Source organism: Trematomus bernacchii, unplaced genomic scaffold (genome assembly GCF_902827165.1).
Source record: "Trematomus bernacchii unplaced genomic scaffold, fTreBer1.1, whole genome shotgun sequence".
Lineage (NCBI taxonomy): Eukaryota > Metazoa > Chordata > Actinopteri > Perciformes > Nototheniidae > Trematomus > Trematomus bernacchii.
Window position 1 is genome coordinate 1471781 of NW_022988098.1, and position 16712 is coordinate 1488492.

The following is a 16712-nucleotide window of genomic DNA, read 5'->3' on the forward strand; positions in this document are numbered from 1 at the left end:
TTTTTCCCAAGCCGCCGACTTCAGTCCTGCCAAAAGCCCAAAATGCCATTTTGCCGCTATGATGTTGATGACTTCAAGTAATACAGAAATACAGCAAACAACTCTAGCTGCATTCTTCTTGGCTGTAATTTAAATAACTAGTGATACTAAAAATCCAGATGTGACGGATAATGAAGATTCTCTAATGCTTTGTTTATGAAACACAAGCCACATGTTTTCGGTCACTAATGAGAATAATACTGACTGTGCTGTATACTACTGTTACAAGGTACATACATTTCCTAACCTGAATTAAACCATTAAAGCACTATTGACTTGTATGGATGGACTTATGTTGAAATCAAAATGGATGCAGTAGAACCAGAGATATCATCTTTTTTTTTCCATAAATAAAAAAAAACAATGGAACTACGGCTGGTTATTACTAGTACACGGTTTTAACCCGTATCAAGTATCAAATCTTCTACAGTTGAACCCTACCTGCATACAACCTTTTTGTAACCTAGACCTAAAGAAAAACACATTTTAGCACGGCAGCCAATCACATCAAGTGTTATTCGATGTAATGCTAGGTTTAACTAGCCAGCTACCACAGCAGATATACACTTTACAGTATGTGGTGTTGTGTAGTCCGGCACAGTTTAAATACATATGTTTTACTTCATGCTTCTATTCACATAATAGGCATTGATGAAACAGGGAAACCAAGGTATTGAAAGATGTATTTGTATCAGTATGACTTCAGGAGCTCTGGTATTGGTACTGGTATTGATGATTTTGAAGCGAAGCCCCGCCCTAGAATCTTCCTGACAGTTTGTGTGTTATGCCAAGATCAGCTAATATAGCTTATAGCTGCTAGCCACAACCAGGTAGAAGAAGCAGGTTACAAAGGGCAGATAAGGTCACTTCTTACTAAATCCACACTACTGTAAACAGACTTTGATATTGGTTAAATTCATTTTCATTGTTATGTCAAAACTGATCGGTTATATCACTAGTCAGTTAAAATAGTCAGGTCACACAGGTTTGACAGAATACAGTCTGGCTTATTCTGCTTCAGTATTCTCTGAGGCACCCCTCCTTTCTCTGTCCGTAGTCTGTGCACGTCTCACGTGAGAAAGAGGAGCGATGGGGTGAAGCAGCGGGCCAATGTGATATGCACGCTAACAGCTCTGGCTCCCTCTCTAATAAAGATGGGTGCCTCGACATATAGCAAGCAAATGCTCCCCCTTAGTCTTGCCTGGATTAAGTGAAAAAGAAATGGCCCCCTTGCACTGAATCATGCTGCTTTGAAAGGAAATGTGATGACTGAGTTACATTAAAGGCAGACCTAGTAGTGGATTGAATTAGCCCGTATGTCCTTCAAAGGATCCTGTCATTTCACTTCCAAGTCAAATTCATTGCATGACTGCCATCTACTATATTATCCTACACAGAAAGCAAACCATATACTGAGCAGAATCACAACGTACCACATTTCTCAGTAAATCATACAGCGCAACATGACCACATTTGGCTTGTTTTGCTGGGTTTACTTTAACATCTGCCTTGGTAAAATAAGTGTCCATATAGAGAATACTGTATGTAGCTGGTGGATGATAATAGACACACAGCCTGGGTGATGGTTCTGCCTTGACAATCTGGCAACATTGACAGAGCCAACTGTTGTGCAGAAGCTATTACAGAAGCATTTCTCTAAATCTCCACAATAAACATGCTCTAATGTCAAGCTAGCCAGCTATAGTCCACATTTTCCAAGAAGATACTGAGGCATGTCTTCATTCATGGATGGTTTTCAAAACACACGTCTGTATGCACACAAACACACACAAGGGGAGGCATAGCAGACTGCCGTCATATTACCAAACCAAAACACATTCATCCACCATGTTTGCCACAGCTTGCCTGCCAGTTATTCTCTTTTTGGGGGGTGAAACGCATGCCTACACACACACACACACTCAAACAAATCTAAGAAGGGGGGGGGGGGTGACTGGGGTTTGTCAGCTCGGCAGGGGGATAGAGCCATCTGTCCCAGTAAAGGGTTAATCCAACCAAAAGTACAGGCCGCAGATACCAGCATTTTCCAGTCCTCAACATTTCTATCTACATTCTGGCTATTTTTTTCTTCCTCTTTGCATTTAATGGGTATGGGGTGATGGGGGGTGGAGGGGTTACTGCTTATCGGATATCCTCAATGACACCTCAACCATCCCATCTGATTTCCCCCACAAATCTCCCAATGTGGTGGTGACAGGGCATTTAACACTGGAGGGGGCAGTTTTAGCTTTCTTTTCCAATGATTGGAACGGATGCCTTTCATTTAGGATGGAGTGTTTTGTGTCGGGGGGGGGGGGGGAGAGGGTGTTTTCACTGCTCCGACTGACTGAAAGAGGCTCGCAATGAGGAGACGATTCACACACATACACACACCACAATGAGATCAAAACAGGCCTTTCTCTGGACCAAGCTCAATATTTTCCCTTCATAAGCAATACAATCAGCTCTAAATGATTCCCATAGTGGGGACAGGGGGAAGGGAGGACAGATTAGGATAAGAAACAGAAAAAACCTAAAGGGCTAGTAGTGCAGTGTGAAGCTAAATCAGCCAGAAACCTGCCTGAAAATGCCCCCTGCACACACACACACACACACACACACACACACACACACACACACACACACACACACAGCCGGCCTTTGTCTTTTTATTCCACCCAGAAGAAAAGCACCATGGGCTAGATCCTACCTACAGCAACATGGAAACGGAAAAAGAAAAGCTTTCAAACGATACGTTTAGAGGGGCGGGGAGGGAGAGGGGATGGAGATGAGGGAGGGGGGGGGGGGGGTCATCCAGACACGAGATGGATGGAAAGGGAGAGAAAGAAAGAGGGAGGCTGAAGGAGAGGCAGAAGCTAATCTTAGCATCCTGGCAGCTCAAGACAGACAAACAGACAGCGGTTTGCTGCTGGAGGTTATGGCTTTCAATATGGTGAAGCATGTCAACAGATCAAACAGCCTCAATACAGACATTGCAAACACACATGGGAAGTGACACTTTGCACACACACACACACTCACGAGCAGGCATCCAGCCGAGGCACAGACAAACACACACCTGAGAGAGAGAGAGAGACAGACAGACGCAGCCAGACACACACAGCTTCCGTTTGACCACAACACATCAGCCTCCATTACTGCCAGCGATGTGCCTCCATCTCTCCCTCGCTCTGCTCCTGATGCCTTCCGCCTGATGCACAGCCATCCTCACCGCCTGCCTCTCCATCTCTCCCCATCCCAACCCCCAACCATTAAATCGAAGCAAACCCCCCCAGCCTTTTTTTCAATATCAAAACGCAAAATACCTCAGTTAGGGAACCTGCCAGAGGGGGTTCTTCTCCTTCCCCTTTACAGTCCACAGAACAACACCACGTCGACAGGAGACAACAAAAAAATCCAATCAGGTGTGGATGAGTGGAAGAAAAAATACTGTGCACATTTCCTTCTCCTTTTCGCCCTCCCTCTTCCTCCTCCTGTGCGTCTGTCCAGCTTTGGCTTTGTGATGCTAAGCTAATGGTAGCTAAGCTAAGCAGCATCCACACATTGGCTTATAATGCGCTCCGCCTCATACCCACACACCAATGTTGGGCTGCTCTCCCTCTCTCGCTCGCTGACTGACTGAGCCCCGCTGTCTCCCGTCTCAGGCACCCACATGCAACCGCCCACCTCCCCCTTCTCCTTCTCTCCCTCTCTCACTCCCTCCCTCCCTCCCCTTATCTTAGCTGTTCACCCCATTCTTTCTTGTTCTCACAGATCCCATCAGTTTATTTTGTCTCCCTTGCCACACCTTTGTATCTTATTTTTGCCACATCCCAGACACTGATAGTCCTTAAACTCATACACATGCTCTGGGTGTTAAACAGGTTACAGACAACTCATCCTTGACCAACATGGGGAGAAGACAAGAGTCAGGGGGAAACATCCTGAAGGCAGGTGTGGAGTAGTTTAGATCTGGGAGAAGAGCGGGGCAGGGGGCACGGACAAGAACATTTCGAGCTGTATGAATGTCCGACAACAGTTGTGCACAAGTTCCACATCAGCAGTTTTTACAAGTGTTACATCCCTGAGAGAAAAAGGGTATCAGTGGATAGTCACACAGAACCATTGTGATGCCACTAGGAATGAGTAAACTATGGAAGAATCCCAAAAGAAGGATGTCTTAAGATTTATGGAATGACCTTCAATCACGCCTTAAACTGAGGGCACTTGTCTCTATATCATGTTTTAAATTGAAGTTGTCTGAAGTCCTCACCACCAGCTGCTCTTGTAGTAACAAGTAGTGTACTTTTTTTATTGTCCTAATGTGCACAATGTAGTGACTGCTTTTTCGTCTTTTGTTTTCTTGGTTATGTTCTCTGTATTTTATATGTTTGTGTTATGTGTAACGTTGCTGCCTTCTTGGCCAGGTCAGCATTGAAAATGAGATTTTATCTCAATGTTTTTATTTGGTTAAATAAAGGTTAAATAAATAAAAAAATTCAACAAAGGATTTGCACTAACCGAAAAGAAACACAATATGCTAAGTCGAACTGACCAACTGGTACTCTTCTGTGCATGCACAAGCAAAAGAAAAAACTCTGTGTGTTGGATTCCTTTGTCATGCTCTTAAGTTAGAGGAGGGGGTTGGGGAACAGCAGTGGGAACATGGCAAAAGAGTAGGGTCAAAGGTCGTGTGATGTGTGATTCTCTGTCAGATACCACTTAAATGTGTCCCAAATACAAACTTTACTCTAATTCTTAGCAGGAATTATTAGAAGAAACTCAAAACATTAAAATGAATAAAAGATGTGAGTATGCTAACTGGATTTGTTGGACCTTTGAGTGTGGTGTTGATGGACATTTTTGTTCGACATGAATATGAAATAGAGGTGCAACACGCAGCTGGAAGAACTTAAACTAATGTGGGCGCTGGTGAGCCAGCTCCACAACTGGAGTGTTGATTCTTTGGACCAAGTGAAGCTTTTTTCTCTCCAAATCTTACATTGGCAGCAAAGCCATTTCAAGTATGTGCCGGAGAGCACCGCTATTTATTGTAACGGGATACCTATTGTACAATACTCATAGTATTTGTATAGTAAAGTGGATGGTATACAATATGGGATCAGGACTGTTGTCACTCTTATCTGCCATGTCAGCATTTATAGTCGCCAACAACAAAGTCTAGCTAAAAGGATCGAAGTCCAACACAACGTCCCTGCATTAAACAATTCAATAAATAAACTGAGTTATAATGTTCCATCTGACATGAAAGGAGAGGTTTTGAATCAACTTTTGATTATTTAAAATACTTTATTTTTTATACAGAGAAGTGTTTCGATTTGAGACGAAATATTAATAGCACGTATCGTTACAGTCTCGTTTTGATTTGTAATTTAAAGATAACTGTCAAGGCTTTAATATTACCAAATGTTATATGAATTGACCTGTATTGACATCACATGCACTCAATTGTGTACATTTTCAGACTAAAAGGCATCATTTTGTGCAAAGTCCTTGTAAAAGCTGCCATTTGTATTGATAGAATTAAACAATTTCCAGTGTGAGGCACAAATAGGCATCCACATTTGTAAATGCATCCCATGCCTACCATCCTGCATTTGTGTGCAACTGTGTCAGTATTCAAGTGTGTCTAAACAATTCATTGTGCTCAAGAGAGTGTGTAGGTGGGGCAAAGGTGGGGGGGGGGGGGGGGGTCTTGGCGACTCCACCCATCATTCACTCTCCGTTTGACAGCATTCCTTTGACTTCTTTTAATGCCGTTAGCTATACAAAGAGCTTCCCAACCAGCATGAATTCAGCTCCTTTTGTTTCCTACAAAACCTCCCTTAGATCAACCTTACATTTAACACATATAGAACAGGTGTCAGTCCTCTCATCTAACTCGTGCAAAGACAGTAAATATACGTTTTTTGACTGTTGCTTTAATTCAAACATAAAAAATACATATCTTTCGACAGCTGATAACAACAAGGTAATAATGTATGCTTCACCATTGATGTAGAGAACCAATCACATATCAGCCAGTATCAGTAGCCTAGGCTAATAAAGCTGCATCACTCCATTGCATGCCTCCTTACTTTTGCAGCGTCCACTCAGGTCAACAGCAAATCAGGTCCATGGATTTATCAACTACTACTGCATCTTAAATCTAGATGATCTGTGGCTCGTGGCTGCAGGGTGAATCCAATGCAGGGCGAAGAGGAGATAGCTTTGTGATGGAGTATTTCAACAGAGAACTGGAATAACAGGAAGGAACTGGAATAACAGGAAGGATCTGTCATTGGGAAGGCACGTGCTAATGAGCTCACCTAGCCTCGACAAAAACAATATTGTACCTTGTGTAATGTCAAACAGGGGACATACTGTACACAGAGCATTGCACTGACATACAACCTGCTTGTGCGTGATAAAAGTCAACAAGGCCAAAAGAGTATCAAGTTCTGAATCTTACTTCGATTTCCTTTCTCCATCTTGTTTTACCTCCTTCTGCTGTTTAGGAATGGCACAGTGAGTGAGAGTATTTCTTTTGTTCAGGTGAGACAATGCGATTGCATCTGTGGATGCAATAACCACTAATGCTGCTTTCATATAAACTGTAGACACACACTTGCAAAACCATGCCCATAGCAGATCATACAGCACACAAGTCGTACATGTGCACATATGTTTATGTTAGCTTGACAGGCTAGCTAGAGCCAGCTTTGATTTGAGTGAGTGAGAGTGTATTCTGCATCTCTCCATTCCCTTTCTCTCTCTCCTCTCCACCCATCCCCCCTTCTTGCCCCCCTCCCACACCCAAACTCCACCCCACCCCCATCTCCATCTCCATCCCCGCGGCTTCAGCCCCCCCCTCCCTTCGAGCCGTCCTCTTAGCCTATATACGGGTCGTCAAATCGTCTGTGCTGCTCTCCCCACAATTCATCACACACGCACGTGAACACCCCTCTGCAGACCACTGGCTCATTTGATGGAGCGAGCAGCGTACCATCAGCACCACAAACAACCACAGCAGACAATACTGCTACTTGCCTAGATGCAGGAGAGACCAGAGCTCTCTTTCTCAAAGCTCGTAGAGACAGAATGCCGAGCTTTAAAAATCAGGCACGAGTCCCTTCCTCTTCTCGCCACTGCTCCGATCAACTGGCAGGAGAAATGAGAGAGACAGAGACACAGAGGGAGAGAGGGAGCAGCAGTGGCGGCGAGAGGACGAGAGGCAGCGGTGTCATGAGTTGGGGGGGGGGGTGCAGGAATGAGAGCAGGATGGAGGGGGGAAGGAGGGTTGGTGAGGATAATGGGAGATTGGGAATGCTGAACGTGCGGACTGGGGTGACCACAAGAGAAGCCAGCGGACGCCTCAGCAGAGGGGGGAGGGGGAGGGTGCTGCGCTCATATTTGAACAGGGTTAGGGGAAACAACTGACTTTTTGGAGATGTGAGTGAGGAGATTTAATATCACAACCATATTGATGAAATGTGTAGGCCTACATCATAATAAAACTCCCCAAGGTGAACAGCTCTGGTAAACTTACTACAAACTGATTCTACACAGTAGCGTTACACTGTTTTAGTTTGCATTTAGTTTTTATTGCAATAAACCATGAAGATATAAACTCAGGTATATTTCTAATAAATAAGCCAATCATTTTTAGATTGGTGCTTTTCTTTCAAATAAGCTTTACAGTTGAAGAGATAACTGTGCTATGTGCAATATACATATTTGAAATGTTTACAATACTAATGTTTTCACTAGCTGCTGCCTCATTCATTGATATGTTCACTTACTTTTTAGAATGCTGCTACATGGAAAAGAAGGTTAGAAAATAGTTATGGACTTTAATGTTTGCAATTTCTCCTCCTATTTTAAAATCTTTATTTCCATCATATAGTAAAACTCACCAATTAAACATGCGAGTTTGGTTGTAATTCATATGGTAAAAAAAAAGACAGATTGTTGTTCATAATATTGTGCACCAGCACAACCACACACTTCTCCATCTGTTTCTCCACCTGCTTGCTGTGCATTAATCACACCTACAACTACACATGCACATGGACGGTGCCTCGAACAACCTTTGGACATACGTCAACAGGACACACACTGACACACACTGACCTCTCACAATCGCAGGCCAAAACAGTCCCAGAGAATCCATCTCATGTATGCATAAACACTGCATGAATGAACATATGCCTTCCTACACAATGGCTGTGTTGCTGTTGTTTTATTCTGTGAGTGTGAAGGACATGAGGGAGTACTTATTCATGGACTGTGCCAACTGTAATATGCGGCAAATTATGTGTAAATGTAATATTCCAGTGAGTCCCACACTACTATCACAAGTGCATGAAAACACAAACTTTACAATGCTATAAAACATATGGCCTGGGGAACACCTTCATGCTGTGTGTACTGCTAACAACACCAGGGTTTTACTAGTGTGCCATAGACCACTCAGTGATTAAAACGGCCATTATGGCCAGACCCCCACCCTCCACTGGTGTCTGGCTGACATATGGCGGTGGAGGTGCAGATAAACTCCCTCAAACAAGCCTCCCTGAATACAGATAGTAATTTGCGTTAGAGGGCCGGGAATAAATAAATTAAAAAGCCAGCGGATGAGAACCATTAAGGTGCTCTCTTTCAGGCCTGAAATTAACGGCTAAATCCAATATGCTCAGGCTTTGGAAAATATGGGGATTGGATGGTGAAATTAATTACCAACAAAGAATATATTTTTCTGTATTTGTGTACTGTAAATATGTGATTGTATAAAGTAGTGTTGTGTACAGAAATGTAGGAACTTTTTCAATACTTTTGTTGAAATGGCTCTGTATTATTTCTAAACACCTTTCTAAAAACGGGTAATAAGATAAATATAATATATCTACTAGCTTCATTTCACTCTGGCTTTATATTTTCCGACAAGTTTTTGTCACCAAACTAATTATTTCAATACTATTGTACTTAACAATTAATGTTGTAATGTTTTTTTGTCAAAATGGACTTTGAAAAGTCTGATATTGAAAAAAGTATTATTCAGGAAGCAGTTTTAAAGTCAAGGTATGGATACTCATATCCAAAACTTTTGAACGATACCCATCCCTAATTATGACATTCAACTTAGTATTGGATACGACGAGATGTTGGTATTTAGACAACACGAGTACAAAGTATGATGTGATATCTAATGTGCATATAAGTACTTGTAAAAGCTGCATATACATGTATGCAGTAAATATTTAAATGCTGCAAAAGAAGTTGTTATATGTTGACTATATGCAAATCATGGATAACAGGATTGGCACCATGCAGCACGGCCCTTAGAAGAGTTGCACAGTTATCCCATTTAACTGTGCATGCCACATCCTTAGCACCATCTTCAAGGGTTGTTTTTCCCAGCAGGGAAGAATAAAGAACTTCACATGTATACTCCAGCATTTGAGCAGCAAGCAGCTACAAGAGAAATATGCAGCATCAAAAAACAAAAGTTCCTTTTAGATCTTTGCTTTATCGACAGTCAGGAGGAAAAAAGCCAAAGACACAAGCCTTTATTCCTGGATTACACAGAAAGCTCTGGCAGAGGAGATACTGGTTAGTGATGGAGGGTGGGGGGCTCGGATGAAGCCACAGCGCCTTTAATTACTGGTGCTATTGATCCTGTGGACATGAGATACTACCAGCCTATTCACTGTGGAGTCCCAAGACTTTTTCCTCTAACTGATCAGACAATATTAGCAAACACAGTGCGGACAGAATGGATGGCAGCTGACTTTGTATCAACTCACTGCTCGTTATCAGCCTGGGATGTAGAGGGTTGACGTGCAATAAAACCGATTAATATGAGGTTTGTTCCATGGAGGATATGAAGTTATCAGCCTGGCTAACTTGGTCAAAAGCCACGATGATCAGATTAAACTGAATTAACCAGGTGTAGGAAATGGAGAAGACAGTATAGCAGATGTAAAACATGAGAAAGAAATGAATGATGGGTGTCATGGACTCACAAGGCACAGCGTGGCGGTAGAGGTTGTCTCGAATGGTCTGCTGCAGTTCGTGGTCAGCCGAGGATTTCTGGAAGCGCTGGCTCAGGTAATGCTTCAGGTCCTTGTTCAGCTTACTTCCTGTCATTGCAGACACAAACAGGTAAGCATGGGGCATCAAAACAACTTTGGAAAAAAAGAGGCTATAGCAGAGATGATGAGGCTGTTATAATTCATGGTGGAGTGTCAAACGGCCACACAGTTTGGCTCCCCGAATAAGAAATATGCAAGTTGATCCTGCAACCACAGCAAAGCTAGATGCTGAGTGCATAGCTGTGAATTGTAAATGTGCCATTGTCACTCAGAGGGGCGGCTGGCTGCAGACTCTCTTTCTTCTCCAGGGCTAGCCAGAACCTTAGTCTGCTAGCACTACGGCTAACACTACGGCTAACACTGTGAACCAGCCCTCCTGCCGCTACGCCATCTGGACCTCAGACACACATTAGGCTACTGAAGGGCAGCGCGGCTGGAAAGTGTCTGTGTGTGTGTGTGTGTGTCCAATACAGTATTATGCGTGTGCACCACAAACAGTACGACAACATTACAGAAAAAAGAGAGGAGATGTATGATGTCACACAAATCAAGGAGGATTTACCTGTTGAGTATGACAATGCCGTGATCTAAATTCTATAACAGCGCTGCCTGAGGCAACAACAAGCATCTTATCTTTTTTTAGTGCATGTCCCATTATTTATTATCCAAATGATTTATCTCCCATCTTTGCACGGCTGCTCAGACCATTTTTAGTTGTCTTGGGCAAACAACCAGTCATAAAAGGCCCTGGATCCTGTTTCCATGGAAACTGTGTGTATGTGTGTGTGTCTGAATATGCGCGTGGATGTGTTTAATAAGATGATTGAGATTGTTAGCATAGTACAGAAGAGCATTCTGCAATGGTTGGCAGCATGATTACAGGATCATGTGATACAAATACAATTCAATCACAACATGCTCCTCCCACAGATATGATACGACTGCTTTTTATTTCGTGTGACCTAAGATGTTGTCTGTCATTCATATCAACATAAGTCACAAGAGAGGGTAGGAGGAAAAAATGTACTTATGGTCACATTAATACTTATAAGATTGTCAAAGTCTGGTTTACAAGCTTTCAGACTCACAATGGAATTAAAACGTCAATATTTAACCTGAAACCCCGTCTTTACCATAGAGGTCTTTACACGTGTTATTGTAAAGAAAAATGTACTGTTTGCGTTAAACAAATAGTATTTATCTTTTAGTAAAGTAATTGTTGTTTTTTTACATTTCATGTGATGTTCTTTCTTATGACTAATAAGATCTTTAGTGAATCCAGGCCGAAGCATAGAAACTTATTTCATTGAATTAATAAGAGACATTACATAACACCATAATTATGCTCATGGCAGTTGGATTAACAGTCTGATAGGAAAAAAATGAGATAGTGGATAATGTGAGGCGTGTATACGGAGCTATTTCAGGCCTCGTGTGTGGTTGGATGATCACTGGTGGTCAAGCAACATCACCTCAAGGAGCAATTACATAAACTTGAATCCAGTTCTGTAAATGCTCTTCTCCTCTCACTCTCTGTATTTGCTTATCTTGACGAACTCAATGTTGTTTGATGAAAATGAACGATAATCATTTTAAGGCCAAACACTGCGAGTGACCGGACCCTAGAAGAACTGCTGCGTGGAGGAATGAGGAGATGGTAATCACTTAGAGACGTGTCGATTCAGTAGATTGTGCTATCCGTCCAAATATCTTTGGCTCCTTTGCAGACATGAACAGCTGACATGGCATACCATGTTCATCACAGGTTTGAATGTGTTGTATTTAATAGTAGGAGTGTCCGACCAATCACAACCAATGTCCTATTCTGACATGGATGGTGATGGATCAATGCCTCACAATAAAACAATGATTAATTTAGAAATAGTAGAATCTGTTTGGCCTGTGTGGCAGGTTGTCGATTATTTATACAATTCAGTTCAGGCGATTGCGTCTTTGCACACAAGTGGTGTTAATATGTTGAGATTATCCTGCAGAAATAAACACACAAGTATCGTACATTTTTGTTGGAAAAACGGATTGCTTTCAATCGAGGGACCCCCTGCAATGCTTCTGGGTCAGCCTACAAACATATGTCATCACTGAGCCACTCTTTATATTATATATAAAACTATCATATTCTGATTTCTTGACCCTTTGTTTTAAATGCATAATGATTAAAACAGTGTCCCCAATGCATTCAAAGGAGTTGAAGATACCAGACTGCTAGCTCTTCATTGGTCTGTGCTGAAGTGCTGACTGGGACCAAAGAATGCATGAGAGCTGAGATTCAATCAAACTCATTTTGCTTCTACCCAACATGATATGTTGTTTCTTCTGGTCTGAGGTCAAATACATTTCTCACCACATGTATTATTCTCCTTCTTGTCCACTTCTTAAAACAACAGCAGAGTACTTTAAAACCACTCTTATTAAGTGCATCTGCAGTGTGTGGATTTCAGTCTTTTGGTTGGCTCTGAATGTTGGGCCAACTGTAGTTCAAGAACAGTCGACGGTGTTATCTTAGAGATCAATATCATGTGGGTGCATTACCAGCAATCTGTCACCCATCTCATGTGAGAGAAGATCGAGAAGGTCATGACTCAACTGCATTTAAAGGTGGGGTCGGTAAGTTTGAGAAACCGGCTCGAGATACACTTTTTGTTATATTCCATGGAATGCTCTTAACATCCCGATAGCAATGAATATCTTAAGTGCTTTGACAAAGAATCCATAAAAAAATGTCATCTGTGGAAGCCGTAGTACTGTAAAAAGCACGACCAATCATTTTAGCCAGCCCAGCTAAAATAACTGGATGGCCTACCTGCCTGTCAGCCTTCCATCTGTGCACAAACTTATCTCGTGCCCTCATTGGTCATGTGCGCGTTTGTGTGTGTTGGAGGAGGGGCTCTGTAAGGAAGGGGCAGATTTTCTCCGGTTGTGTATTTTCAAATTCTAGCGATCTCGAGCCGGTTTCTCAAACTTACCTACCCTACCTTTAAGCCTTTAAGGCAGAAGTCAGCTCATTCAAACCAATGTCACATATGTTAACAACATAAGCCCATTAACTGCTACTTTGGGGTCTGTTTAGGTATATGACAAAGCATGCTGGCTCTGATGGCAAACAAACAACACTCTACTGATTATGAAGACTTAGTTATGGACTTACTTGATCAGACCAATTTAAAGACCAATATAGACCTGAGATGTTAAGACACACAGTACATTGATCCTATTATAGCTGGTATTGATCGGGTCATTAAGATTTCAGGGGCTCAACAAGGCCTAATGTATTCCCTTTATTTGATATCAACAATATTCAAATAGTACATTTTTAGACGCCAAACCCACAACCATTATTGTCCTTGAATATATTAATTAATATTGACCAGTCGGCCACATATAGCAGTGGTATACTGTTACCAGAACATTTGGCCCAGTGGCCGCCCACCAAACCCCTCCGCAAACACATAATTAGAAAAGACGTATCCTTCAAACAAAGTCCACCTGGTATAGATTTTCCATAAGCTCCCTAAAACAAGCAAGATTTTGAGAAGGAGACACGCAACCCATGGCAGAAGGGAAGTGGGGGAGGAAGGGTTTGTGCGATGAAGCTAAGGGAGAGGGCGGCATAGTGTGTCCAACATAAAGACAACATCAGAATAAGACACACAATGCATCAAAAGAGTTTTAGACACAGCTGAAATAAGAAAAACTTTCCAGGCATCCTCCACTAAGTGCACCCATGCGTCCCTCAGTTCTGATCAGCCAGCCAATGCCCTGCTCAGACATGCACAGCCAGACACGGCACCAGCCAAAACCTCAGCTAGCGGTTGACATCTGTATTCACAGCATGGAAAAACCAAACTACAATGAAACTCGATCCTCCTGCTCGTAGTGGGAAAGTAAAGGTTTGACCGATTTCTGCTGATTCGGAAATGGCAGGAGTCACGGAATAGTACGGGCCCTTCACGCTCCAGACCAGCGGTGTCATTACAGAGTGGAGAGCCCCGGTAACGTGCTTGATATTCAAAACCTACAGCTACTTTAATACTACATAGATGTCTTTGTGTCACCCAACTGCTGTTCCTGAAATTAATCTTACTTGTGTGTAGCGTAGAAAAGTAGCTGAGGTTGTCAATTTAAGACTTGTGGTTCAGGCCAAAATCCAAACTTACTTACACTTCATTAGTTTCACTGGAAGAACCCAGGAAATGGAAGTTTTGAATGCTAGATGTGTATGTAATTCCAGAAGAATGAATTTCCCTCAAATTGTTGTTTATAGAAGCCGTCCTTTATATTGTGCTTAGATGTATGTCTAGTACAGAGATTTCAATCAAATCTAGGGTGTTCTTAGCCTGGCTAATGCCATGGCTCGAGGGATGGCATTGCCTGTCAGTCCAATCCATCTGTTTACCCCTTTAGGTCCAGACGGAAATGTTTAAACAATTATTGGATGGATTGCCATGTGATTTGGTAGAAATGTCATCATGAGGTTGACATTTTTATTTTAGTGAGGTGACTTAACTACTTTTTCTGGAAATCTGGTAGAAGCTTAGTCTTGTTCAGCTTTATTTAAAGGGGACCTATCATGCAAAATGCACTTTTGTACGTCTTTTATACATGAATATGTGTCCCCGGTGTTCCAGGGAACTCACCAAGTGTCAGAAAACACAACCCTCTCTATTTTCCTCCATACCCAAATCTCTAAAAAAGGGGCTGCAACGGATCTGATAAAAACTGATCCAGATTTGAACACTGTCCTGACGTCAGGACGGTGGCGCTACGGCTATTGGGCCAACTCCACCAATCAGGAGGAGACAGCCACGGCCATTGCCGTTCGAAAGCGCTGGAGACGCTGTAGTACATATGCCAGGCCTGTAGATGGTGCTGTTGCTCACAGAATCAGCCCTTGCAAAAACAGAGCAAATTCTTTTCAAATTGAGCAAAATGAGGCATGGCTAAAATGCATGATCTGTTTGGTATTTTGAAAAAAAAAAAGTATAAATATGCCTTATATAGGTATGGTCCTACACTATATTATTCAAATATAGCATGATAGGTCCACTTTAAGAACTGGAATCTTATTACAGGTAGCATTGGTTAGTATTAGAATCATGGCATGCCCTGTAGTAAATAGCCTTACTTGAAAAGGAATTTATTCAGAGGCATGTAAGAAACGGTCTAACTTCAGTCAGCTCTCTGGGCATTGGTATACACACTGCCCCTCTGAACACAAAGCACCAGTCTAAGTGACAAAGCAGAAAGCACAGTCATATGCCAGGGTGCCAGCCTGTTTTACACTTAGCCAAGTCAGATTTGGCAGCGCCACCATGTTTGGCTGGGCACTGAGTGTTGTATCGATGTAGAATACACAAACAGTCTGGCATACAAGGTAACAAAGGACTTTTTTTTGTTATTTCCTCTTTTCAATTGTCATTTTAACATCAAGGGACATATTGCCAGGCAGAGGCTATGATTAGAATAAAGTCTTATATCAGTGGGCTCTTTATTGCTAAATTTAGCGTCTCCAAAATGGGACGTAGTAAAGAAGTGGGCTTTACAGTCAACTGGAGCTGTGCCATTCAAACATGACCTATTATGAGTTAAATGTAACTGTGAGACATACACAGGCTGTCCAAGGCATGTCTTAAGTAATCAACTCTTAAGCGAGCAGTCCCTCCATGGCTCTAGTTAATCAGATAATCAGGGCTAATCACCATTTAATTGATTTGACCATCAGCTATCTACAGTTAACATGTTCATAAGCACTGATCAGAGCTTAACCATATGTCATAATGATTAGGGATGTAGAGAAGACAGAGAGAGCTTAATCTGACTCTTGATCAGTAATTAGGGATCTTAATTTCTATCCAGCTTGTTAAGAGCGGGTCCAGGTGATGGTAGGGGACTAAACCACCATAGCTGGTAAAGTTTATGTATGATGACCGACCCACACTTCAGCAAAATGAAATAGTCCCTATGGCAAGGAAAGTATTTATTACAAGCTAAGGTAGTTGTTGAAACAGCTTAACAATCAAAAAGTATTTAAAAAAGGAGTCTATAAGTCCCAAACTGCAGAGATAAGGAGACCATTATATCAGATTCACTGCGGTGTGTGTGTGTGTGTGTGTGTGTGTGTGTGTGTGTGTGTGTGTGTGTGTGTGTGTGTGTGTGAACATCCCTGTCTCTGAGCTCAACACCACCCCCTATGCTCCTCTGTTAGATGTGGCTTGCATCACGCAGCAATGGCCGGGCTCTGTATCCATAGCAACAGCTGCCAGATGAGTGCAGACTGTGGGGAAGATGGTGATGTTCGTCATAGTCTGCTGCCCCCATCTGGGCTAACAGGATATTACAAAAACAGAAGGAGAGGTCTTCCTAACAGAAATAGATAATGGGCCACACTGGTGGATGGAGCAGAGTTTTCAGATTAAATATGCATGTCAATGTTGGAGTTTTGTCCTATCCCCTTGTGACAGAGATAAGCATGATTGTATGAGGAGGTGAAGCTTTAAACTGAGGGGGGTGTGTCCCTTAATAGCAAATGAAAACATGAACCTAACACCCTCCTGATCATAT

General features: G+C 42.3%; 1 protein-coding gene across 1 annotated transcript in view; it reads right to left on the reverse strand.

Annotated features, from left to right (window-relative positions):
• magi1b (membrane associated guanylate kinase, WW and PDZ domain containing 1b) overlaps window positions 1-16712 on the reverse strand; it is a 138383-nt gene that overhangs the window by 63040 nt on the left and 58631 nt on the right. Inside the window, 1 exon segment of the mRNA XM_034121619.1 lies at window positions 10065-10181. Coding sequence (XP_033977510.1) covers window positions 10065-10181 — 117 coding nt within the window.